This window comes from Phalacrocorax carbo, chromosome 5, assembly GCF_963921805.1.
Source record: "Phalacrocorax carbo chromosome 5, bPhaCar2.1, whole genome shotgun sequence".
Taxonomy (NCBI): Eukaryota; Metazoa; Chordata; class Aves; order Suliformes; family Phalacrocoracidae; genus Phalacrocorax; species Phalacrocorax carbo.
In genome coordinates, this window is record NC_087517.1 from 25,033,363 (window position 1) to 25,060,543 (window position 27,181).

General features: G+C 39.8%; 1 protein-coding gene across 6 annotated transcripts in view; it reads right to left on the reverse strand.

Moving 5' to 3' along the window:
* The window catches only part of CHN1 (chimerin 1), a 106,921-nt gene that overhangs the window by 66,501 nt on the left and 13,239 nt on the right, over positions 1-27,181 (reverse strand). For 5 of the 6 annotated variants that reach the window (XM_064451646.1, XM_064451642.1, XM_064451644.1 and 2 more), the window contains exons 3-6: positions 17,417-17,455; positions 14,169-14,224; positions 3,985-4,016; positions 2,990-3,103 (exon numbers count right to left, since the gene is read on the reverse strand). In XM_064451646.1, the coding sequence (XP_064307716.1) occupies positions 2,990-3,103; positions 3,985-4,016; positions 14,169-14,224; positions 17,417-17,455 (241 nt within the window). Of the gene's footprint in view, positions 1-2,989; positions 3,104-3,984; positions 4,017-14,168; positions 14,225-17,416; positions 17,456-27,181 lie in introns of those variants that run through there. The other variant, XM_064451647.1, reaches the window with a different exon arrangement.

Genomic DNA, 27,181 nt, shown 5'->3' on the forward strand with positions numbered 1-27,181 from the left:
TGAGGAGTTGGCTGGTTTGTCCTCAGGACAAAACTTGAAAAGCTTGGATTTTCCATTGTAGATATGAAGACTGGAAATACTTCATTACAGAGAGATCACACCTTGCCACAGAAAGGGTTATGATCCTGTTTCACTAAACTGCCCTTCACGACTGGATGCACTGGGTTTTTCAGGATTCCCAGGCACGCTGACACAAATGCAGGAGGAAGACACCTGCCAGAGCTGGGTGTGCTGAGCATCTGTATTACTGAATTGCCTGCACTCCCAGCAGAAGAACCAGTTACTACAAGCCAGGAAACAGCCCTGTCTCAGTCTCTACAGCAGCTGAATCTACCCAGTGTTTCCACAAGACATTTAGGTCTCGATGAACTAGGATTTTGTGATGCAATTACACTTCATAGGTAGTTTCCAATTTGTCCTAATCACAACTGACAGACTGTCAAAGACAGACAAGTAATGCAACAAACATACACAGTGAGAGATAGATTGAGCAGATACACAGAAATACAGAGGGAACCAAGTATTTATGTCAGGCGTCAGTGGGTACCCTCAAGCATCTAAATTTTACTCAACATTTTCCATTTGTTTTCCAAAGCATGTCTGAAAAACAATAAGAAAACATGGATATTCTATTTTATGTTTTGTCATTATGTTATTTATTGCAGGATTAAAGCACCTCTTCAGCATTGCTGGGTTACCTTTGTAAAATGCTGTGAAACCTGTTCCGTTTCTGTTTCTTTATATGAAACTAACAGCTGACTGAATTTTCTTTCCTCCCACACCTTCTAAAGGGTAAAACAAAGGTAAATAAGGAAAAGCAAAAATCATACGGAAGCGATTTTAAAGTTAACATGACTGCTTGAATGACAGAGTGGCACTTAAGGCTAGTATGAGAAGATCAAATTGATTCATACAGCTAGAAATAAAAGAGTGAAACTGGAGACCCTGAAGACAAAGTCCTCCATCAAATTTGGAAAGGTTTCACCCATACATACCACCCTACTGACAAGCTCCGTTTCTGGCCAATGGAGATGACATACAGAAATTCCTACTGGGATTATCTAAACTGCAGCAGAGCTACCTTTGCTGTCTGGCAGTGTAGTGACACAAACACAAATGATGGTCTCAAAAATGCTATAAATGACAGGTAAAATTAAGTAAACTCATCACAGCAAACTTCTCACAGTCAGGATGAATAGACAGAGCGCCGAAATTACTTAGTATTTAAGAGATGCTACAATGTCAGCAACACATTCAGTGGGAATATTGGCTAATGGGTATGTTCTACATATATAATTCCAGTGAGAGGAAAAATGGAAACTGCACAAAACTCTGCCTCCAGTTAATGGAAACACAGACTCCTGCTGCACTTCCTAGTTGAGAGAGAAAGAAATCCTAGTAAAATTCCCACGTGTGGAAGACAGTGCTGCAGTTCACAGAGAATTTTCACCTACGGTATGAGAGCAAAGACCCTCATTCGTATACTTTAAAGGCCAACAGCAAGACAACAGAGCATTACTTGCTATAGGATGGAAAGCAGCCACCGAGACTACTGCCCTTAATATACAAGTCATTCAGCTAGTACTTAAGTGTAATGAAATGGCTGCAACATGCTGCAGTTTCAGCTTCTGAGGTGTTTTGTCAAATGCTGAATTTCCTGAAAATAAATCAATGATAACAGCTTTGCTATCATTTGAAGCTGTTTCCCAAATTGATCACCAACAGCTATCCATTCTCTTTTCTATTGGGTATAGAAATAGATTTTATTGCTTTCAAAGAGGTTTTCCAGTTTGAAAGAGGTACCATCAAACCTAGAAAAGACCCATCTTTGGATCTGCTGGACTGGAGGAGCATTTGTAAAACAAGCTATATCAATACATCCTGCAAGATGCTCAGCACCTTCATCTTTCACAGCCTATAGGCCCTGTGCCTTCTGCACCATCAGAAGAAAGGGGCAGGAGTTCTTTGTCTTCAAGCCAGGTATTATGAAAACTGTTTTCTTTTTAGCTTTAAATTAATATTGCAAGAGCAGAAGTAGATGAAATGGAGTATTAGAATCTAATAAGCAACACTAATTTATTTGCACTGTTAATGCATGCCAGTGTAAATGTCAATAATGTTTCTGTTTAAATCTTATTACTAGAGAAACAAGTATCTCAGTAAAATACACTCTCCCCCAAAAGTAAACCAATTCATCACCACCTATTATTTCAAGATATTCTTATTTTAATTGTGATCTGGTGTTACCCATATAAAACTTTCAGTAACTGCATCTTCTCCTTCAATGTTTTCCTATCCCACTTAGTTTTAAAGCATTGCTAATAATCACCATCTCCCATCTGAGTACCTAAGTGTACAAGCCAGGCCAAAATAACCTCCATTACCTTAGAAGTAATTAAACTATTTAAAACATACAACTATTTAAGTTATTTTTTATTTTGGTTTATTTATATCTGATCTACTTGCCAGAATTTTGCAGAGCAAGGAAACAGATCTGCAAACCTTATTAGCTAACAGGTGTTCAGAGAAGAAAACCTCTTGATTTGCCACCCCACAGAGGGACTAGAGAGAACGAATTGCTCTTCGGCAACAGCCAGCTTGCTAGTAAGTAACCCACACAGTAGATGTGTCAGATGAACTCATAAGATGCCTTTTATTTCTTGACTGCCTGCTCTCCCAACCTCTACATGGGGTCACATCTGTAACGTAGTGGGAAAAGGGCAAAATGAAGCAACACCAGCAAAAACACAATTGCTATTACCCTGATGGTGCAAATAATAAGGAATGTTAGCACTTCAGAAAGGGTTAGGGAAGGTTAAAGATACCAAGTCTTTAACTAGGGTAAAAAAGTACCAGTTCATTAAATGCTGACCATGATTTTTTTAAAAAAATTAAAACAATCACGAGGAAGTTTAAGCACTAAGGTCAACAACACAGTACAATCTTTTGAATATTTTATAAATTTTAAAATGAAATATTAATTACCAACCTTAATGCCAAAGTGTAGGTTCCAGGTTGCCGCTGGCTTTCACGAATGAGATAGCTTCCCTCTGCAACACTTAATAATTGGTCAGCTTCCTCCCTTGAGATCATCCCATGGAATCTAAGGAACAAAGACTTTTTGAAACACATGCCTTTTCACTTTTAAATTACCTTTTCCTCTTCTTTTAAAAACCACCAACCACAGTAAGTAAAAAAGAAACAAACATAAAAATGACTGATTTGCAGGAATCTACAGCTTAAATTAATCTCCCTTTCTGCCTCCATTTGAAGTCACTTTAAATGGTTTAGAAAGGCTTCTATGAAACAATATCTATGAAACAAGTATATTGCTGTTTAAATCTGTATCTATCAATTTAATATGTAGAAATAAATCCATTTTCTCCTGCTGGCTTCACATGTTTTATGCCCACGGCATGCAAGCCAACGTTTTGCAGCATTCAGGAATATTATAGCAACTTGCTAACATCTTGGGGATTTCATATAATCTCAGTAATTACTGGTGTAATAACCTAGCAACACTACACATCTTTTACCAAAATAAACACGAGTAAGATCTACTTTGTTTCCCCACACTAAATCTAGCCATCTTTGCCTTAGCAGTCTGAAATAGAAGACACATATACACTTTACACTTATATTGCATTTGTGATCCAAATCTTTTTCTTCCTGCACACAAACACCTTTTGCAAAAGCCAACTGGAAGGAGAAGTAGACAGAGACAACCCTTTGGAAGTACAGAAACATGTTTTTCTCACTTAAGGTGGCAGTCAATGATATCCATATCCATCAGAAAATGCAGTTATAATTTTAGGCAGACAAAAGTGATAGTACTGCAGTAATAATCTGATGGCGAGCAAGACATGCTGCTGTAAAACACACAGAAGAAACAAAGGGCCCAGAGCAAACGCTTGCAACATTTTCTGTAACTATTATCAACCAACATGTCCAGATAAACCACTTTCAGAGGTATATGTTACTTACTCTCTTCCATAATATTTGGGTCTGTTCTCTACCTAGAAGAAACAACAGAAACTGTAATGTTTCATAACAAGTGAACCCATACAGTAAGCATATTGTCCATAAAACAGTGTTAAAAACAGAAAGGGATATAATGTGAAAGTACAGACAAAAATAAACTACTATCCCAGGATTTTCCCTGTGGGTGGAATACAGGGAAACCAAAGATAGACCTTTGGGAAACACTGCACTTATGAGTGGCTTAAAACAGAATGAGAAAGTATTAGCTGCTTGGATCATGTCATCCTCAGGACTCTGCTAATAGAAACTGATGGCCTTAAGTATTGCTTGTACAAAAAGAGGAAACAAAAGATTCATTTCATAGGTGTAAGTCTGCTATGTTCTTAAGCACACTAATCAGTGAAGCATCTATAAGACTCTTAAATTTACAAGTTATAAAGCCATTGGTGCCACCTCTGTGAGAAATTAAGCCACTACCATAACCCCTCAGAGCAAGTTCAAGTTGTAGATTAAATGATTATTAGCAAGTGCCTAAGTCCTGCACTCCTTGGCTTTGCTAAACAGTGTGTGCTGTGTTATCACGTAAAAGCCCTCAACAACAGGTACGCTGTGTAACGCAAGTCCATCTGTGCTCTATAGAGACCATGCAGTCTAAAGGCCCACAACATGCAGAGGTGTCAGAATATAATTTGCCTGGTGTTTCAGACAAAGTAACTCAGCTGCAATTGCCCAGGAAGTTTACAGACAAGTGAGGAACTGCAGACCTCCCTGAAATCAGCTCACAATCTAAATCACCTGGTTATCTCTCCTTGCTAAATTTAAAGGAGGAAACTCACAGTAAAATCACAGAATCACAGGTTGGAAGGGACCTCAGGGATCATCTAGTCCAACCTTTCTAGGAAAAGCACAGTCTAGACAAGATGGCCCAGTGCCCTGTCCAGACGACTCTTGAAGGTGTCCAATGTGGCTGAGTCAATCACTTCCCTGGGGAGATTATTCCAGTGCTTGACTGTCCTCACTGTGAAAAATTTCCCTCTCATGTCCAATCGGAATGTCCCCAAGAGCAATTTGTGTCCCTTCCCCCTTGTCCTCTCCATGGGACTCCGTGTAAAAAGAGAGTCTCCATCTTCTTTGCAGCTGCCCCTTAAGTACTGGTACATGGTGATGAGATCCCCTCTGAGCCTCCTTTTCTCAAGGCTGAACAAACCCAGCTCTCCCAGCCTATCCTCGTATGGCAGGCTTCCCAGTCCTCTGATCATCTTGGTGGCCCTTCTCTGCACCCCTTCCAGCCTGTCCACATCTTTTTTGTATAGCGGGGACCAGAACTCTACACAGTACTCCAGGTGTGGCCTGACAAGCACTGAGTAGAGTGGGATAATGACTTCTTTATCTCTGCTGGCGATGCCCTTTTTGATGTAACCCAGCATCCTGTTGGCCTTCTTGGCCGCAGCAGCACACTGTTCGCTCATGTTGAGCTTTCTGTCCACCAGGACCCCCAGGTCCCTTTCCACAGAGCTGCTCTCCAGCCAGGTGGATCCCAGTCTGTACTGCACTCCTGGATTATGTTTTCCCAGGTGCAAGACCTTACACTTGTCCTTGTTGAACTTGATAAGGTTCTTGCTGGCCCACTCTTCCAGCCTATCCAGATCTCCCTGCAGAGCAGCTCTCCCTTCTGGAGTGTCTACTTCCCCACTCAACTTGGTGTCATCTGCAAGCTTCATCAGGCTACACTTGATCCTGTTATCCAGATCACTTATAAAGATATTGAATAACATTGGGCCCAATATTGATCCCTGGGGGACTTCACTTGTGACAGGTTACCAGTTTGAGAAAGAGTTATTTGCCACCATCCTTTGGGTGCGGCCTGTCAGCCAGTTCCCCACCCACTGCGCAGACCACTTGTCTAGGCCATAACACATCAATTTCTCCAGGAGGAGACTGTGGGGGACTGTATCAAAGGCCTTGGAGAAGTCCAGGTAGACAACGTCCACTGCCCACCACATGTGAACCAGGCAAGTCACTTTGTCATAGAAGGCCACCAGGTTTGTCAAGCACAATCTGCCTTTAGTGGAGCCATGTTGGCTTTTCCCAATCACGTGCTTCATTTGACTTGTGATGGCCCCCAGGAGGATTCGTTCCATAACTTTCCCTGGGATTGAAGTAAGGCTGATGGGCCTATAGTTACCCGGATCCTCCCTCAAGCTTTTCTTGTAGATAGGGGTTACATTTGCCTTCCTCTACTCCTCTGGGACATCCCCCGCTCTCCACAACTTCTCGAAAATTATGGAGAGTGGCCTTGCAATGATGTCAGCCAGCTCTCTCAACACCCTCGGGTGGATGGCGTCAGGGCCCATTGATTTGTGGGGGTCAAGCTCCTGTAGTAATTCATATACTAACTCTTCCTTCACTGATGGTGGGTCGGTGTTTGGATCAACCTGGAATTTTGTTCCCAAAGCCTGGGACCCAGTCGTGTTGGTAAAGACAGAGGTGAAGAAGGTGTTGAGGACCTCTGCCTTTTCAGCATCCTTGGTGGCTGACCCTCCTCTTCTGTTTAACAGTGGGCCTATGTTTTCCTTCTTTTTCTGCTTGTGGTTGACATACCTGAAGAAACCTTTCTTGTTATTTCTGACATCTACGGCCAGTTTCAATTCAAGCTGGGCCTTTGTTTTTCTAACCGCATCTCTGCATGCTCTGGCAATGCCCTTGTAGCTCTCAACGGATAATCCTCCACTTCTCCATCTCTGGTATGCTACTCTTTCGTATTTCAATAGACTCAGGAGTTTGTGGTTGAGCCAAGGGGGCCTCTTCCTCCACTTACTTCCCTTTCCTTTGTAGGGGATAAACTGGTTTTGTGCTTCCAAGAGAGAGTTCTTGAAGAACTCCCAGCACTCACTAGCTCCTTTATCTTCCATGGAAGCTTCCCATCGAATCCCTCCCAGTTGAGCCCTGAGCAAGCTGAAGTTTGCTCTTCTAAAATCCAGAATCCTTGTCTTAGAGCTGACCTTCAACACACTCAGCAGGATCCCGAACTCTACAATGCTGTGGTCACTGCAGCCAAGGCTATCACTAATGGAGAGATTACAAAGCAGGCTTTCTCGGTTTGTGACTAGCAAGTCCAGCAGCGCCTCCTTCCTGGTTGGCACATCTAACATTTGTATCAGGAAGCAGTCCTCTATGCATTCCAGGAACTTGGTGGATGACATGTGAGCTGCCGTACTGTTCTTCCAGCAGATGTCTGGGTAGTTGAAGTCACCCATCAGGAACAGGTTCTTTTGGCCAGAAACTTGCTTTAGTGCCCCAAGTATCGCTTCATCGGCTTCATCATCGTGGTTAGGAGGTCGATAGCAGGTACTCACTGTGAGGTCCTGCTTGGAGATGACCCCTTTGACTTTAACCCAGAGGCATCCGATAGAGCAGTTGCAATCACCGTAGTTGACTTTGATACATTCAAGGTTTTCCTTAATGTAGAGTGCAACTCCTCCACCTCTTCTACCCTGCCTGTCCTTACGAAAGAGCCTGTAACCATCGTGATCCCCCCAATTAAACATTATACAACCAAACTACAAGACTATAAAGTGATCCAGCTGTAATAAACCACAAAGTATTCACAGTGAACTGCCACTTCAGTTTCTTTTTCCCATCTTTTTAAAAAAAAAAGCCTATTAAAATTAGTAATTCCCTCCAGTTATCTCAGTGGAGTATAAATAAAGATTTCAGATGTCCAAAAGCAACAAAAGTACATCCTGGTATACAGTCTAATAAAAACTTCTACATTCCCAGAAAATAAAAAGCTATTGTGATGGTTCATCAGTTTGAAAAAATCATTCCATCACTGAAAAGATTTATAATGTTCTAAAAGATTTCCTTTTCCTACAAAACAGCAAACAAAAGTTGACCAGTGAGATAACTGCTTTCAAAGGGCCTGAAGAGACTGGATCATTTCAAAACGGAAAAAAAGTGTTACATATTTTTTGGTAAATGTAGGCTATTTCTTCAATAGGAAGATAGCAACATGAATGGAGAAATGAAAACATTTTATTGTTGTTATTATAGAAACTTGCAACAATTCCTAACTAAAACCCTCAAGACAAAACACCAGTCTCAGGCAGTTGTTAAAAAAAGAATCCTGTCATGAATAAGACTTTTTCTGTCTGTCTATTGAGATCTTATATTTATCTCAGTGAATACAGTAAATTTATATGACAGAACTGGAAAATTTATATAGGCAAAAGCATTCAATTTCAGAAATGGATTAGTAATGTGACAGGACATCTTCAGAGTACTTGCAAATCCTAAGACAAATTATAATATTATACTCTGTGTGAAAAACATTTGAAAATGTGACTGGCAGATGACTGGAGCAAAGCATCAGACAAAAGCTCTACTGGACCTCCAGGCATTGTAGCTGGGTTTGCAGTTCATTTTGGTGGGTGATGAGTTAGAGAGGAAAATAACCGCTTCTGTTAACACTAAGTCTCTACTGATCAGTTTTGCCAACTTGCAAAAAGTTCAGTATAAATACTGATGTGTAACACTGTTGGCTTGTATAAGACTCAGTGCAACTGGAACCCAAATTCACCGAGTTTTATCACCTGGTTTTTGGTGGTTTGGGTTTTTTTATAACTTTCAAAATCTGTGATAATATTAGGGTTTTTTCTGACATCTAGATTGACTGCATACATTTAGACTCTAAAGCAACTCCATCAGAACTCAGCAGGGGCCTTCTAATTCTCTCAGAATTAGCAAGGCCACATACGCACTTAGTGCTGTCCATGTGAACTTACCAAAACACACAGATTACCTGTAAGCCAAATTTACCATGTAAGACAGTAAACACTGTTCTCCAGCTTTCTATAATGCTTCTGCAACTATCATGACACCAACTTTACTCATAGCAATTTAGGCATAAAAGGCAGTGTAGCATTTGCTCTTACTTTAGGTATCCTTAGCTGCACCAGAGCTAGAAGCAACATGCAGCTTTCTTGGTCTTTTGTCTCTGTCTGGACTTTCAAAGTTCCTGCCAGACTGTATTTCTACAAATTACAGTTGCAGGCACCCACGCATCCTCCAGTTGTGTGTGAGCACTGAAAGCCAAAACAGTTCAGTTTAGAAGCTTCATTACCCTAACTTTCACACTCAGTGAGCCTTAAGTTAAGGAGACAAAACCAAAATATCCATCTGGACTGGAACTAAAACCTACCTAGGAAAGGAAATACATTTTAAAATAAAATCAAAGCAGTAGCAAGAAAATGACAATTTTAACTAAAGCTGTTAGATGAAAATACAGTGTAATTATCCTCTGCAGAGTATCTTTCTGAACTGGCAGTTATTTTTGGACCGAAGTATCCCTGAGCATGAGTAAAGGTAGCCTTAACTACTTCATTTCTCTGTATCCAGCAAAGATCAGCTGAATCCTAAGTCTTTTGACTTCTCAGGACTCCTTATTTATGGGAAAAATTTCCTATTGCTGTTTGTTTAGACTGTGTTTGGCACAGTTTTAAAAATTGTGAGATATTTGTTTTCAATGTCCTATTTGTATAGCAGTGATGCAGAGGCCACAGGAAAGATTCAGGTGTCACTAGGATACCTGCAAGAAATACAAAGGTCAACGAGATATCCACCATTGTTTTGTTCCTGATTTTTTTCAAACTGAGGGTGAAGCCAATGAAACCAAGTTTATGAACAGATAAACGGGGCAGACGCAGCAAGTGCCTTATAGGAGCCACTCCTTTGGAAAAGAGCTTAGTTACCATGAAAGTTGGGAAGTCATTCTGGGTGAATATCATACAGATAAAGCCATCTTTGAGAACAGCTCTAACAAGGATGTGCATTATATATGCCCAGTCTATGCTGTTTCTTGACTACTCACAGAGGCCATTTTCACAAGACTACATAGAGATGCGTTTAACTGGCTTGTTAACTACTAGCACTGAATTAGGATGAAGCCTCATATTAGGATGGAAAAGGCCAGTGATTTTAATTATCTCCATCATTTGTCTATTTGATATTTTTTCATACGTAGTTATTTAAAATTCATCATGGAGTGCCTTCATATAGCAGTCAAGGATGCCCTAAATATGCCTGCATGAGCACAGGCACATGTGTGTATAGAAAAGATTACACGCACAACAAATACAAATTCCAGTATGGAAACATCAACTTTACAAGTGAACATATAGAGTGTTAAAAGCCTTGGTTCTCCTGCACCTTCACAATAAAAAAATCCCAAATGAACGCAATGCTTTTTTTACCTCAGTGTAACTCCACTGTGTGTTGCTCTGATATGAGATTGGTGTAACAGAGCAGAAACTCAAATTCTCTGTTTGAGAAGCATTTTGTGTTAAGTAGGTCATTCTGTTGATACACCTCTCAGTATCAGCACTGTACAACACGTGCCTTTGCACCTTAAAACAGAGGTTGGGTTTTTTTGCAGTGTGATTTCCAATTATTCTTTAACAAGTGCTTTTTCCCCTAATCATCACTCTTGCTTATGTCAACAAGTGGGATACAATAAGGCAAGAGGAGCAATTTACATGCTAATACCATACCAAGTTACACGTTGCTCCCTCCCACTGACCTCTCTGATGTTCTCTGGACCAAAATCCTCTTCCTAATATTTATGAATTTGCTTATACAGCTGAATAATTCAACCACTTAGGAAAAGATTCTGCTCCCCACTGACTCACACATGGCTAATAGAAACCCAGCTGAGAAAGAGCAGATCACAAAGCTCAACACTAGCAGAAGAGGCTGAGACCAGAGAGAAAGGTTAAGCACATTACTGCTTGCTGAATATATTTTCACTTCAAATATGGCTCAGCTGCATAAATTGCTCAATATTTATAATGAAAAACACTTATCTGTATTATAACAAATTAATGCAGAAGTAGGAAGATACACACTGATAATGTATTCTTTCATTTTTTCCTTTATTAGGTAAAAATAAGCTTCAAAGAGCTTTTTTTGGTAAGTGGACTCTTTAATGAGAAAATGTGTATTTAACATGTTCTGTTCTGCAGTTACATACCTGCAACTGACTGATTCTTTCATAGCTCTATTTTATTTAGTTCAATTATCTCTGGTTTCTAAAATGTGCAGATCTTATTTCTCAGTTTCAACAACAATGTTTGTGGTGCAGAGACAGGTTTACTCTGCAGTTCAGGGGCTGGGATGAAGCTATTCTGAAACACAGAATGTCTCCTTTTTTGTTTCCTCTGGCACAGGGAAAGTTTTACACTTACGTAAAGTTTGTCATATGTTATAATCTTGTTTTGAATAAATTCATAGAAATATATTATAGACACTAATGTGTTGCATTTCTTTCTTCAGTGACAACAGAACTTAGCAGAGTGTTTTGACTGCTTGTGGTACTTTCGCCAATCCCCCACTGACTCGAACAGACTACGTGTTCACAGAGTTACACCAGGAGGATCTTTCTGTGTAGGGATGCAGGAGACTCAGAAACTCTCCAAAGTACTTGGATGATTTGTTCCTGCAGGACACCACTCACCCACAGCAAATTTTCTTCCCTAAAACAGTCCAACATTTCAATTTGCCACGTGTGTAACAGCTAATAAAATTTCATAATTAACAGCATTAAAATTCAGTGATAACAAGGATGAGAAAATTACAGTGGTCAGTGTGATTCGTATCTGAGGAAGTTTTACACAGATGCTTTTATATTTGGCTGGCAAGAGTAGGTCTCTTGTTTGATTCTAAAGAGAAGGCAATCCAGATCTGATCAATAGCTGAAGGATTTCCAGCACTCCACATGCAAGAGACATTTTTAATTTTCAGATACTGTATACACATTTATATCTCTGCTTATTTGACTGGATAGGCTAATAGTATTCTAGGAAATACTATGAAGGAGAACTTAGTAGAAAATTTGCTTGTGACTTCTTATCACCTTGGGCAAAAAGACCCCAAAGCACTTCTCTGCAGTCAAACCACCACGGGTTATAATGCCAACAGATCTTATTGAATATACTGTAGCCCTTTATCAATTTACAGTTTCTCCCTGACTACAGGGTACGTAGTCATTGTTCAGTCAACATGCAAAACAATTACAATTGTTACATTACCTGCTGTAAGATTTCCTTAACTGTGCTGGTACTTTCCGACTCCTTACATTTCTATTATTGGGAATTCTTTTGTTTGCTTGGTGGTTGCTTTTTTTTTAAAGAAACCAAAATGTATATATAAAAATGAAGGTTCTAATTCTGTAAGAATTAAAACATTCACAACTAAGGCTCTCAAAGCATCCAACTGAAGAAACTGAATTATTGTCGCTCATCACCACAACAGCCAGGCACCTTTATAAGCAAACGCTACAAGAAAGTCTGTCATTACATGAGGAAATCATAGCAGGGCTCTGAAATAAGACTCAGCAAATAAAAGACTACAGTGATTGTACAGGCATAGTGTCAGCACCTCAATGAACAGTGTCAGAAGGCTACAAAAATCCCTCATACATTTTACAATATACATATATACATATACCAACACACATACTAACACTTCTTCCACCAGTGAAATACTTTTGAGGAGAGGAAGGGAAAAACCAACTATTCAACAGCACTTAACAACGATAAGCACAATCCATTGGAGGCAGGGAGTAAAATACTTCACCCTATCCAGGTGAGAACTCTGTACAATCCTGTATTATAAGACTAAGCTCCTACAAGACTTCAGATATTTTGTGTATTAATGTAATGAAAAACCCTGCCACAGGGGACACACAAATTAGAAGAGAACCTTCATAATAATGTTGCAATGGGAACACAAAACTGGAAAATCTCCCATTCTTTCCACAGCTCAGATCTTATCTTCTATAGATCTCGCCTTCAAATCTCCATCCTCCCTTATTTGATGTACATAAGATATCTGCACAACTACCTTGTACCCTCATCAACAATAGAAACACTGGTTAAAATGAAACTTTTTGCTACAATGTTTCTTGTAAAACTGATGTATTGTTCTCTCCTATAGCTATGTCTTGCTTAAGTGCAATCAGCTATAGCTATACCTTTTATAAAAATACAAATCTATGAAATTAACAAAGGAAAACAAAAGTGCTTCCACTAAATCTAATATTTCACTTCTGTTAAATCTCTACTTTTTATCTTAAAAATTGACAGACTACTTCACGGAATCACAATCGGGCATTTGAAAAGACGACAGAGAAATGCCTGTTTAATTCTGTAAAGTAATCCTCCTTGTGATCTAGACTGTAAGCTATTAATGCTCCTGACAGTGCTATGTCCCTCTGTATTTAATACTGCATCAAAGTGACTAACATATTTCAAAGATTAATTTCCTTTCCCTCAGCACATGATAAAAATGCTTAAGTTTTATTGCAGCAATGTGATAACTTTCAGTGGTTATTTCAGTAAGAGCTGTGTTTTGTAATACTGCTTAACAAGTCTAGCCTAACATTTCAGCATTTTTGAAATTGAAATTAATGCTTCCCAGGTTCCTAACTGAAGCTGAAAGAGAGATGCAGTTATGAGTAAAATCTTGCTGGCATGTATGTTTGGTATCAGTTAAACCCTCCAGCACCACAGCTCTGGAGAGGTACTGCTCTGCTGGACGGCAGCTCAGGGCACAATAGTAATCTGGGGCCTGCCTCGATAACTGACCTGACGAGCAGGTGCTCCTGTATCACTGAATATCAATGGGATCCTGTTGTTACTGCCTGGATCCTTAAAATCTGTCGCTTTGCATAGCTTAGCTACTAGTATTAATGAGTCTTAAGTATTACAACTCAAATAACAGCACCAGGGGAAGTTTCAGTCCTCCCTCTGTGAGGTGTGTACAAACAGGTGCATAGTCCCCCTGTACAGCTCTGCTCCAGCTTATGTGAATTTCTGACCCAAAAAGGAGGAGAAAAGGCATGTTTCCATGTAAAATTAGGAAATTAAAAAAAAAAACCCAAACCAACAGATCTTAGATTTGTATCTAAGAATCAAAAAGCAGTAAATGATTCTCAGGTATAGACATCATATTCAAAATGCTCTTTAATTCTATCTTTAAATCAAATGGGTTTCGAGGTACCAGTGCCCCCAAGACTACTTACTCTAATCACAGCATCAAGTGTCCCAAGGAGCCACTGTTTGGGTTGGACACCATTAAGTACCGACTTGGAAGTCCTGGACCCTCTGAAACTGAACCTTTATAATACTCACCTCACGAGTGCAGGTTATCCTTCTAGGATGGGGAGCTTCTTGTTGCAACTGATACACTGGGAGAAGGCAGAAGTTAAATTCTGGTTAATACAGCATCATTGTATAAGTTAGGCATTTTAACATTAAATATTGCTATTTAAATAAAGATGACTTTCTGCAACATTTCACACACAGATACATATATCAAGGTCTCAAAAATTACTTACAAGTGGTGAGAAGAAAGAATGTTGCTAGCCAAAATGGGATTATTATCTTTACAATTAATTGATCAAGTACTAGGGAGTAACTAGGTGAGACCAGTCAAGTTTCCATCAAGTAGATCAGAAAAGGAATCATGATAAATGCAAATTAAATTGGCTGCTGTCAGACTTTCTTCAGTAAGCAGATGGAGTCCCACCCTACTACGCTGGGCACATACTCAGTCCCCTGAAATACATCAAGACTTTACAAGAATCATTCAGAACTTTGCAGAATCAAACTCTCTGCTTTTGCCACTGCTCAGAGATGACCCTTCTGAACAAAGAGAAAAATACCTTTGCATTTGCAGATCTGAAGACATGAGAAGTTGAGTAGTAAAGCAAAACAGTGAAGGACCAAATTATGACATGCACCTACTAATATCTTCCCTCACCTCCCCCCCCTTTTTTTTTTTTTTTAAAAAAGTGTCATCAAGCCAGCATAAATATTAGGAGCCAGTTGTAAATTTAATGATACTAATGTACAGACTTTCTAATAAAATACCAAAGGAGCGACTTTCAACTTCTATCCCAAGAAGAGTTTGGTTTGGCAAGTCACCTTCAAAATGAGGCTGTCAACACTAAGTTAGTATTTGAACAGTACTCTAGAACTGATAAAATGGACATTTGGAATTGTAATCTTTCAAAATTAAATTATGTTTCAAATCATTACTAACACCAAGGTCTATGATTTTTGCAAATTATGAAGAACAGCACAGTAGTATATAAAACAGTAATTTTCATTTCAAGCATAGCATGACCACAGATTTATTTTGCCAGCACAAGATTCCCCAGATTCCACTGCAAAAGTCATATTTGATGGCACTGGGCCTTGTCCATACCTAATTCTGAGAACTGTAGAGTTAAGTTCAAAGGAAAAACAAATTAAAAAAAAAAATCACAGGGCAAATACAGACTTCTCTGAATTTCACAGAAGAGCAGTGGAGAGTCACAATCAGCATGCTCCATAGAAATTGGCTAAAAACTGAGAACTGTTTCCCACCTTACTTCAAGCCAGGCTGAAAAGATATTCTGGAAGGAAATGCCTCTTCTCCAAAGGCAGTACCTTTCTCCTCTTCCAGTCAGAAGCACAGCAGATAGACTAGTTAAGTTACAAAACAGGATGCCTATTCCTCCTCCTCTAATTGATGTATGCAATTCAAACTGTTCAACACCAGTTTCCTTGCTGTATTTATTGCCAAGAAAGTCAAACAAGACATTCCTTTTCATCGATCATGAGACAGAAATATAATCAAACTCCATGACTCTGCGCTTACTTCTGAACCATAGGAAGGTTCACCATGGCAAACCATGACGGTGAAGTGGGTCCACATACATTTGAACGCACCCAAGCCTTCAGCTCCTGGTCAGCTGCCAATGAAGATTTGGTATTAGAGAGGTTGAACCCCCCCGTTATAGATTATGGCATGGAATACACTGAACAAAGAGGCAGTGTTCCCTGAGTTCACAGAAGGTACAGAGCTGTGATTCACTGTTATTGCCTACAACCAGGAGCAAAATACACAGACCTCGGTAACAAGTATTGCAATCACAACTAATGATGTTTAATACCAAGGAGCTAAGTGTCTCAGTTTTATCTTTTAGCCCTCTGCTGCAAGAAAAAAAACAAAAAACTTGTTGAAATAATTTTGTGTGCAAATTCTTTAAGTGTCTGACTTGGCATATGACAAACTACTGGCACAGTAAATGATGATTCAAAAGACACAGACAGGCTTTGCCACCAGATTCATAAACAGACTAATGTCCCAGCCATCACAACTACACGATAGCAACTGCATATGTTGGCAATTATTAAAAACAGTTCAAAGTCATCCATCTAAAGAAAAGATTGAAGATTGACAAATTAAAATTCTTCAGCCTTCTTTTTTTTAGACTTATTGCCTTTCTGTTTTCTTCAGTTAACACAATTGTATTTTAAGAGACCCTGGCATTCCTGGACTGTTAAGGCATATGCAGTTCTGCCATAATTTTTACTACAAATTTCACAAAATCTGACTATGTACTTACAGCCTAAGCTCTTTGAAATTTCTTACATGTTCTCATTTACAAAAGTCATCTAATGCTCATATTGCATAGAAGATCTTGACTATGTAACTCATGATGACTTTTAACAACTCAAAAACTGGAAACCAAACCCAAACAACAAGGCTGATTTATGAGTTTTAAGGCCTAACTGTGATTTTTGAATGCATCAGGTTGACAATGGCAGGGACAGAACAGAAACAACTGACCTTTCTGAGCTATTAACGGAACACTGGTCTAGGTGACAGAAAACCTGTTTTTCCAGTGCTCACATAATTCTACTATATACACACACTTTAGCTGACAAAAACAGTTTAATCTGCTTTCTTACAGTTACTCTCTTTCTAACCCTTGTCTTCACCAAGCCTTTAAGACCAACCCAAAATCTCCGATTGTAAAGATTCTCCCACTTCCTCTGAGCTAGGGCACTCACATCAAAGAGCTGCAGAGCCCAGGCAGGCAGACTGGTAGGAAACCAGGCTTTTCTAGTCAGGGCTTCAAAAACCTGTTTGTGATTTGTCACACCAGGCCAAACAAATGCTCTCATTTTACTACATCAGCAAATTCTGGAGGAAAACTATTTTGAGGTTTAAACAGCTCAAATCTCAACTCTAGTGATGCAAGGTACTAGAGCACAGGAGCCCTAAAAGTTTGCAGGCGATACCAACTTCAAGGCACAAATGGAGTTTATGGAAGCTCCAGTCTGGGCTGCCAAACCAATATAAGCCAGACCCACACAAGAGTGGGACCACTGACGTTAGTAAGGTGCCGAGAATCTACCCCTCCAAATAATCTGCATTCACTTGTCCTTGAGGATCAATGACTGTACCTATCTCTAAACAGTAATGAACACATTGATGCTTCTTAAACTCACATTCTGATGAAAAGAAAAAATAGTCTTTTAAAGCACCCAACTGAAACTTTTTCAGCTCCGACTTGGGGGAAAAAAAAATCCATTGAGATACTTACAGTAAGATTTCCAAACAGGTGGTCTGTATTCATCAGTATCTGAAAGAAAAATGACAAATCTTAATGTTGTGTTTGAAACATTTTAACACAGAAATAATCCTGTGGAAGCATTTGCAGATTTATTAAGATAAATATTGCACCTAGGATATAAAAGTATTTTTTACTATCAGAATATAGAACAACCTGTTAAAAGTTCCCCCTCTTAACTTAAACTGAAAATATGAAAAGGTATCTTCTTTAGCCAACTAGAATAAAAACTATAAAAATACATTTGCAAAATGGCAAACATGCAGATCAGAAGACAAAATACTGGGGGGATGGAAATGCATATTATTTTACTGTGTATATATCTGTAAGTTCCCCTTAAAATTACACCAGAAAGATTTTTTTTAATCTCAATCTATACTCCAGTAAATCAGTTTTCATTCAACTTATTCCTGTCATTAGCTTCTTCCTCTTCTGGATAGCAATTAACAACTCCTAAAATAAAATCAGATCATATAAGTACTATTAAATATTTTGCAATTGAGTACAAGCTCTACTTGGAAGCAATAAGTATGTATTAAAAGTACCAGTGTATTTCTAATCCCAAATTTTAATTCTCAAATAAAATGAAAAAAAAAAATCCAGTGTATTCTGTTTCCCTTATGACTTGCTGACAACTGATCTGACATTGCTGACATTTTGAGCTCAGGGCTCTGTTGTAAACTTTGTCTCTGATCTGCTGTTTTACCACTCTGGCCAGCTTCAGTTCTGATGCTACAAGGTACTGAACCTTTCTGCAAGATGCTCTGCTTATCTGCCTTGGAGCTGGTGGGAGTTACTCAGCACTCATTCACCACAGGGCCACAAGTTGAGACAACAGTGTAGTCAGTCTTGCTGTTTGAAGCCTCTTCTTATGGTAGCATTCGATTCTGCACTCAGCAGATTTTGTTATGAGGTTATGTAAAGATCAAGCAATCTGGGAACCTGTTGCTTGGATTTTTGCCTGGGTGACATCTCTGCTTGAAAGTCCTTAAGGCCTCCAAAACTACGCCTGAAGCTGGGAAAGGATTTTGTTTTGTCTCCTCTTATTAGAAGCAATTTGCCCTCTTCAGATACTTGCTTTAGTCCATCTCTCCCACCTACAGTCATGTCAAAATATCTCTAAACTAGAGCTTAGTGGAATGAGCTATTTTCCAGTTTAATTGGCACAGATTTGCCCAGACCCACCCAGAACACTCTCTGCCCTGCCTGAGCTACCATTTTGCTCAATTTTTTACCCTGTGTTTTAGTGTTACACATGAAAGGCTGCAGTCCTCATGGACTACCTCGGTGGTAGTATGTGTTATAAATACAATTAATTATGACTTTATTATTAAGGCAGCACTTAGTCAAACTGCCATCCCCCAGAATATGATGGCTTTTAACCTTTGGACAGTCCTGCAGATGCACTACCACGTCCCAGGGATCGGCCAGAGCACCCTGCAGCTACACAGAGGCCTTCAGCGGCCCACACTATGCTACGACAGTGAAAGAAAACCAGCAGCAACAAATGCAGCCATAGTTATTCATTCCTACTTTGATACCTTCAATTAAGGTAGTGCAAGTCGATTCATTCCAGAAGCATTGTAACATGATCCCTTAGCACTGCAATGTCACATGGAAAAAGGGCAAAACTTGTAAAATGGGTTTAGTCCCAGAAGACGATTCTTACCCCACTAACTGAATTTTCTTTTGCTGTAGTCTTTTTTTGGCAATATGTGCACCAGTTGGATTTACAAATAAATAATTTAAGTACAGGAAAACATGCACTGTATTTGTAAAATATGAGCTGACTGTTATGAAAATACAAATATCTTGGCAGTCTAACCTATACTTGCTTGCACTCGCGCTGTATAATTGTTACGGCTGAGGGCAGCATGATTATAAAACTGAAAAGCAACAATATTTGTGCCAAACAAAAAACCCCAAACCTTGTTAAAATCAGGCAAGAACAGCAGTAACTTTCATACAACAAACACTTAACATTCAGAAACTGGAAGGAATGATTTATGTTATGCAGCTGTGCACAAGGATTTTGTTAGAAAAATCTGTCGGTGAGCTTTACTGCCTTTACAGTGTGAGAATACCCTCCGGCCATCCCACATGAGGTAATGAAAAAACAAAAGGTCATTTCCATTGTGATTTAAAAAAAAAGTTATCTGATATAAAATACTGTAGCAGCAAGTACAGCACAGTAACAACAGTGAAGCAGAGGGTCTGTAGTGTTTGTTTCTGTCCAAAAAATGTTTCTATTACTAAAACCACCTCACTACACAAAGATGAAATAGAATAAGTATAAACATCAGACCTATCTGTTAGTTACCCATTTTTAAAGATTAATGAATGTAGTCCCATTTAACACATCATCAGTATTTTGAGATGCGTTACTAGGAAAAGGGCTTGATTTTCAGATAGTGCAGGCTTCACATACAGCATCTCCAATTAGGCATCCAAAGTACCCGGAAAGCACTTTAAGGCATGATAAAAAACCCACAAAAAATGATGAACCCAAAATACGTTTTCTCACTAATGCTGTACCGCTTTAATTAACACAATAAACTCTACACTGTCAGTTCTCAGATTTTTCTACAGCTCCCATCAGCACAGTATCTCAGCTCTGCTAAATGTTTCTGCGATAAAATAAAATAGTTTTCTACAAGCTGTGCATCACGTTTTATCTTAACTGTATTTTCTGCCTTAAGTGAGATGCAATTCAGCTTAAAGCTGCTCTTCTCCAATGGTCTAGAGCACTACAGAAAACATAAATGCATAAACTGATGCTACCAGCTCTGTCCAGATGTGATCTGACCAGCATTGGTGAGACTTTTGCCAGCATGAGGTCACTCTCTCCAGCAAGGACATTTTAGATCAGGCACACTGTCCATGTACATAAATTACAGTTTCAAACTGAGACCAGTTTCAAGCTGACAGATGCTGGTGCTGAATAGTCTTCCTAACCTATGAAAGGAAAAATGTGTGATCATTTCCCATTATCCCAAGCAATGACAAGTTTTTTTAATTCTTCAGAATTTTGCTCTGATTAGAGGGGTATAAGATTTTATTTTTACATAGTATAATGGAACTTCTTCAAATTCTCTACCCTGAATCCATACTGATATCTAATCATTTTCCAGCCTGAAATAGATCAGAAAAGAAACAGCTGTCTGCCCAAAGTCTGTACTTTCAAGCTCCTAAATAGACCTGTCACAGTATAAATATGTATGTATGTGTAAAGAAAAGAGTATCTTAAACTGATGCATCACTTGAAATCCCACTGAGACCCAAAGCTATAAGCAGTGTTAAGGGATGAGGGGAAACACTGCTGCAGGACACAAGAAAATACATTTACAGTCCTTTACCCTGTAGAATCAGTTTTTACTCTTGAGCCCATAGCAAAATCAAACTCGTCTTTGAAGTAAGCATCTTATCACAGACCCGTAACAGCTGGCATCTCTAATTCAGGCATGGATCTACATTTCTTACATACTCTGCATGACAGGTTATGTGTGTGTCTGTTTCTCCAAGGGCAAGGGTTTGCCAGCCCACCTCTCTCTCTCTCTCTCCAATGGACAAGGACAGAAGTGATCCCTAACTATTTCTTAAACAATTCTCAGTGCTTTCTTGTCATCATCTTCTTTCCTCTCCTCCTCTCTTTTCCAGGACTTTGACTTCCTCCAGTGTTAGCAATCTTCATCTGCATACAGGACATCTCCCCTCATCCTTGAGCAATACTTAGATTTGTTCCCATCTGCTTTCCTGCTAAGAGTCACCTATCCAGCCCACTCTATCTGCTCAGCACCTCATTCTCAAGCCATCTCATCTCTACCCAAGGCTTCCTTGAAATTTGCCTAAACGTAGAGAAAACAGAGGCAGAAAAGCCCAGAACAGCACAACAGGCAGGTTCTGGCAACAGCCCTTTTACAAGCAGAAATGTCACAGTGGGGCAGGAACGCTGCTTTCCGGGCCCAGCGTGTCCCTCCTTTAAGCACATAAGCTGATGAAAGAAAAAGGAAACTATGCATTTGGGGCATGAATCATCTGCAATTACGAAGTGAAAACCACAGAGTGATTGTCAGAAATACACGCTTGCACAGAAAAGGGCTTCTGCCAATAGAATACAGCCATTTAGAAGTTCATATACAAACACAAATGCTAGGAGAGCATCTCAGATTTTTCCATAAATCCAAAAGTGACTAATTGTGACATTACAAGGTAGCATTTCCCTTTGTTATTTTCCTTCTTTCTTACCCACTTCCATTTTAACCCTTATATAAATCTGGACAACTGTAGTACTTTCAGAGTGTACATTTTAACTGCAGATATGAAAACTGTTACTATTGCCTCAAACTGTTTAGACTGCTTGTCTCTGTGTATTCCTTTTATAGAAAGAATAAAAATGTTTACCTCTGCCTGAAATGGTTCTTTCTTTCTCCCCACTGAAGATCACCCAGCTCTAGGGTAGAGCAGCAGCAGCTTAACTACACATGGTCACCCCATAAAGCAATTTAGGACTTACTGTGAGGTTTCCTGTAGAGAACTCAGTTTTATTTTTTTTTTTACTATCATTCCCTGCAGCATGGTGGTCTGTAACATCATGCTGGAGATTAGTTTAATGCTGTCTGGGAGGAAATAATCACCTATCTGCTGACATAGCAGCTGTTGTCCCGAACTTCGAATTTATTTGGCAATATTCCTACTGAACACAGGTGAGACCTCAGGTGGTGAACCTTGTGGAAGAGACCAGTTCTTAGCCATATGGACCAAACACCAACACGATCAGGAGAAGAAAATCCAATTTCATGTTTTCTGAACTAATCTATGACCAAGGAACAGTGTAAGTCACAAATATGAAAAGATGAAAGAAAGCATAAAACATTTTTCTGTAAGCTACAGCCTAGGCCCTAACCAGTAAGCATTAACAACATGTGCTTTAAGATTATAATTTTGCTTTGTTTGGCAGCAGCATACATCAAAATTTAACTCCTGGAGAGATGCATGACCAGCAGACGTGGCCATTTGCTGACTCATACAACAGACTCCGTTTTGTGCCCAAAAAACAACTTCTAGAAAATCCCTCCTCAGCCTCAAAATCTTGCTTGTTAGCACCTTCTCTATGCCCAAAGGATGCACATAAAATCACTCGACTTGCAGAAATAATGCCATAATTTATTTGCTGGTGAGCTTCTCAAGCCACAAAAACAGCACAGTTGAACAGAAAATGTCATTTCAACTCTGTTTTTCAGAGACCAAGTGCCAACAGCATTTCAGAAACTAAGCTCAAGCCATCGTGAAACATTTTAAGCAGCAGCCAAGCAGGCCCTAGCAGTTAGGGCTTTTATGCACTCCAACCAAAATAAAACTCAAACAGCATTAAGGTAATTAAGGGATGAATACAGCCACCGCCCGAGGCAGCAGTAGCAAAACAGATGGGCTACAATACTATGGTTCCAGGGTAAATATGAGAAGCTGATCACTGGCTCCAGCAGCACCCAGCAGTGCTGGAAGCATTCTGCAAAAGTCCCCGTGCTCCCGATGGCAGGAGGAAGGGAATGTGATGGCAGGTGGCTCCCGGAGAGGGGGCAGCAGGGCAGAGGGTGCAGAGAATGGCCAAAATATTCCTGTCTATTGCACGTGTACTGAAGAAGGAAGGGCACACACCAAAGGTCCTTTGTCACTCCTAAACAAGACCTTGGGATCCACGTTTTTTTTCCCCACAAAGCTTCTCTCCACTCCTCTGCTATCAGCAGCTGGAAAGGTAAGCAACGGTCTATAATGGGGTGGCAGGCAAAGGCAGAGTCTTGATGCAAAGAGCAAGAAGTGCTGTACCTGCCCGTCACACAAGGTCCTGCAGAAACCAACCCATCCCTGCCCTTGCAAGCAGGGCATCACACACACTGCCACCAAAGGCTGCAGAGAAGTTCATTTAGGCCAGTGCTTGGTAAACAAGAGCTAAAGCCGTGGTCAACCTTTCCTGCCTTGCATGACATGTTTTCTTAGGAACAAACACTTCTTCAGCATTTGGTTCCTCCACATGAATATAAAAAGTGAAATGATCCTCTAGCTCAGTCTTGTCCTGTCTTCGCCTTTCCATTGCACGGGGGTAACAAATTATTTCTGACCAAAATACCTCGCACAGGCTTACACCACGCTTTTTAAGAGATCTCAAGCAACTTTTTTGGTATATTCCCTTTCTCTTAAATGAGAACTATTATACTGTTATTTTACAAAAAATGCTGGGGTTTAAAGGTAACCGAATAAATAATGTTAATCCAAATGTAATGTTGCTCTATTAATCCCTAAAAACAAAGACATTAATGACAAGAACCTGATGGCACACATGGCCTGGGCCCATGTGGAAAACACGCAGGGTTTCACAACTACGGCATAAAATTTCTTTCGTTTATGGGAAGATCCCTGCATGGGTAAGAACACCCCAGGCAGTGAGCACCACACTCTCCCAATTCCCAAATATACAATGTACTATATGACACTCAGCAACAATGACTGATACTTCTAGCCTGTTATTGAGTCTTTGATGCTACTTTAATGTTATCCTTGGCACATGATTTCCTTTGAACTAAGAAAAAGAAAAAAGCTTTGAAAACTTTTAGACATGTCAAGGCTCTTCCTCAGATAGGCAGTCACCATTACTGTAAGGAGCTTCAGTGCAAAAACTTCCAAATAAACCACCACCTATTTTCTCCACCTTCTCCTGGTGCAGAAAGATGCCAGAGAGGCATTCATTTTAACATGCAGGCAGATGTGACGGCTCGGCATGCAGCCCAGCTGCGTGTGGACAGCTAAACCTCCCAGTGGAGAATCCCCGACTCCAAGCCTGCTGTGCTGCGACACAACCCACTCCAATGGGGAGCTGAATGGGGCAGCTCTTACATGTTAAGCTAAAGCCCAGTCTGATCACAGAAACAAACGGCCCCTAGGTTGAAGAAAGGGCTGTTGCCATCCTATGCAGTTCACCTCCTGCCAGGGGACAGCAGCTGGCAGGCAGAGGTTACAGGCAGCCAGCTCAACCCCACCCAACTGTTTCCAGGTCAGGCCTGGAGAAGCTGGCACACAAGTTAAGTCACTCCACCACTAAAACCATCCATCTACACGGACATGCCCAAGCCTGTGGGCAGAAGGCACAGTCATCAGCAACAACTCTCCTTGTACAAAGTTTTACTCCATTGCCTTGACCTTTGGCGCAGGCTGCAACAGTCCTTAATGGCCATAAAACCCCGTGCACCTAGGCAGCTTTTAAAATTAAATGGGTATTTGAATTATTTAATCAAGAAAACAAAAACAGATTAATGTATTTTCTTCACATTTTCCAAAGGCATTCCCATCTGGGAGGGGAACAAGAGTACAATACAATCTAAGGGAAGATACAAACCTGCTCTTTCTCTGCTCTCTCTCTTTCTCTGCTCTTTCGTCCTCACATGGGTTTGCTTATACCACTCCAAACAAGTACAATTAGGCTTCTAATTATTACTGGAGTAAAAAGTTTAAGAGAAAGCTAGTGTGAACAATGCCCTAGAAAGCTACAAGGCCTACTGCCATTTCTCTGATGTGACCACATGGGAGACAAGAAGGCACTCTCAGCAAAAATGAAGGGGCTCAAAGAAGGGCATTCTCTGAACAATTGCATCACCCTTGAGGGGGAGGAAAACAAAAAAAAAAAACAAAACAAAAAAACCACACACTACCATCCTGGTTTTTACGAATATCTGATCTGGCAACAATAAACGTTGTGAGAATGCTTCTAATGTGGTTGAATGAGAGACCCACCGAAAACAGCTAGAGTTCAATGCCTTTTATTGGCACGTCTGATATTTCTGCCTCTCTATGAATGATGGGAAAATTTTAATGAGTAATATTTTGCCTATCATAGGCACTGCTGCTGTTAAAAGAACTCATCTTCTAAGTGATTAGACCAGGCAGCAAATGATCTGTTTCTAAATCTTCATTTAACCAAAGCAAGGGAAGCAAGTACTCTTTTCCTCTTCTTTGCCAGATAGACAGTGGCATCTGACTACACAAATAATGACAAATAAAAAATTAAAAAATCCTTTATAACAAAAAAATTAAAATTAACTTTTAATTTTAAGCTGGAATGTTCACATATGTGATGATAAGCAAAACACAGCTGTTGCCCTTTTTCTCTTAGCTGTACTTTACCAGAGGGGTGGGAAATATCTCTCCATGAAGGCACAGTTAGCTTACTGTTTAAGGAAAGTTTCAAAACCTCTAAGATTATTTTTTAGTGTTGCTGTAAGTATAAAAATTTAGACCTCAGAGGTAAAAAGATGACAAGTGCCACCTTGTGGGCATTTAACAAAGCCAGAATTTAATGTTGCTTTCTTTTTACAGCGGGGTATCTCAGCCTCCAGACAACAGGTTGGAGCCACTTTTCAGCATTTCTGGGAACACCATCTTCTCTTCCCGAGAAAAGACAGACATGATGGGAACTGCTACCTGGCATGGCTCTGCGGGTTAGCTGCAGGTGCAACAACAGAGTCAGGCTGCCAACTGTCTGTAACCCTCCGATTTATCTCGCTCTAGGAGTTAAAATAGCACTATAGAGTCACAGGTATCCCAAAATGTCTGGTTTACACAGTGAACAACTTTCACCTGAAAATGTTGCCAGAATCAAATATGCCCCTCTAATTTACCTATTTCCAAGAAAAACAGCCTGCTAGTTGTTTTTTGTTTTTTTAAACTATGGCAAAACCGACTGCAGTTGGCTGCTGCCCCAAAGTGCTGGATCAGTGAGTTAGGCAGTTACCCATCCTCCCTAAGCATTATTTGAAAGGTCTTTTTGCAAACTAATTTTGCAAATTCAAAATTGACAGAAATAGGCCTTTATTGGATGAATCACATATTTTAGAGTTGACAGATAATTTGTCCAAGTATCTTCTGTATTAGTAAAGTCTTGGAGCAATTCAGAGTTAACATCAGCTAACACAAGCTTGAACACTGTAATCAAACTTCCTTGGTTTAAATCCAGACTGGTTTTCATTGGAGACACTGTTTTGACCATGGTCAATGAAGTTTGCTTGGAAGCCAGGAGAAATACCTGTCAAGGCTATTACTCATACACAGCTCTCATTCCCACCATGCCGAGGGATAATGTAAGAGAAAACATTTACCCTTCAACATTTCCTTTCCTACTTTTTGTTTCCACAAATCCTTCTTTGTCTCCTGTTTTAAAAGTCTGCCTGCACAGAGACTGAGGTAATTTCCCATCACTTGTTTTACTTCTTCCAAACATTAATAATACCAACAAGGGCACATCAGTTTTACTGTAACTTCAAGCCAGTGACAACTGTTATAGTCACAGCCTCAAGGCATTCACAAAAATACGTTTTTGTCTTGATTTCTCTAACATATCTAACAGGGAATATTGATTGCAGCTTGATTACACAATATTCTGAGCAGTTACCCTAATAATGAAAGAGAACAATAAGATATGGTATAAAAGTGTCTTCTAGCTGTAAATTAATCCCCTCCCCTGAATAAGAATTCAGTCCGGTCAAGGCTGAGCAGAAGAGACCCTAAATAAAGGACAAGCTTTCAGGCACTTTTGAAATACAACCCCTCTATCCGTTGCATAATGTCCTAATTTGCTGAATGGGGAGGCATGTTTTATCACCCTTTGCTTGGTTGCTTTGATTCCCCCCCTTCCTCCCAGCACTGACATACGTTCATTTTCCTGCTCTAAAACCCACTTTTAAATAAATCATT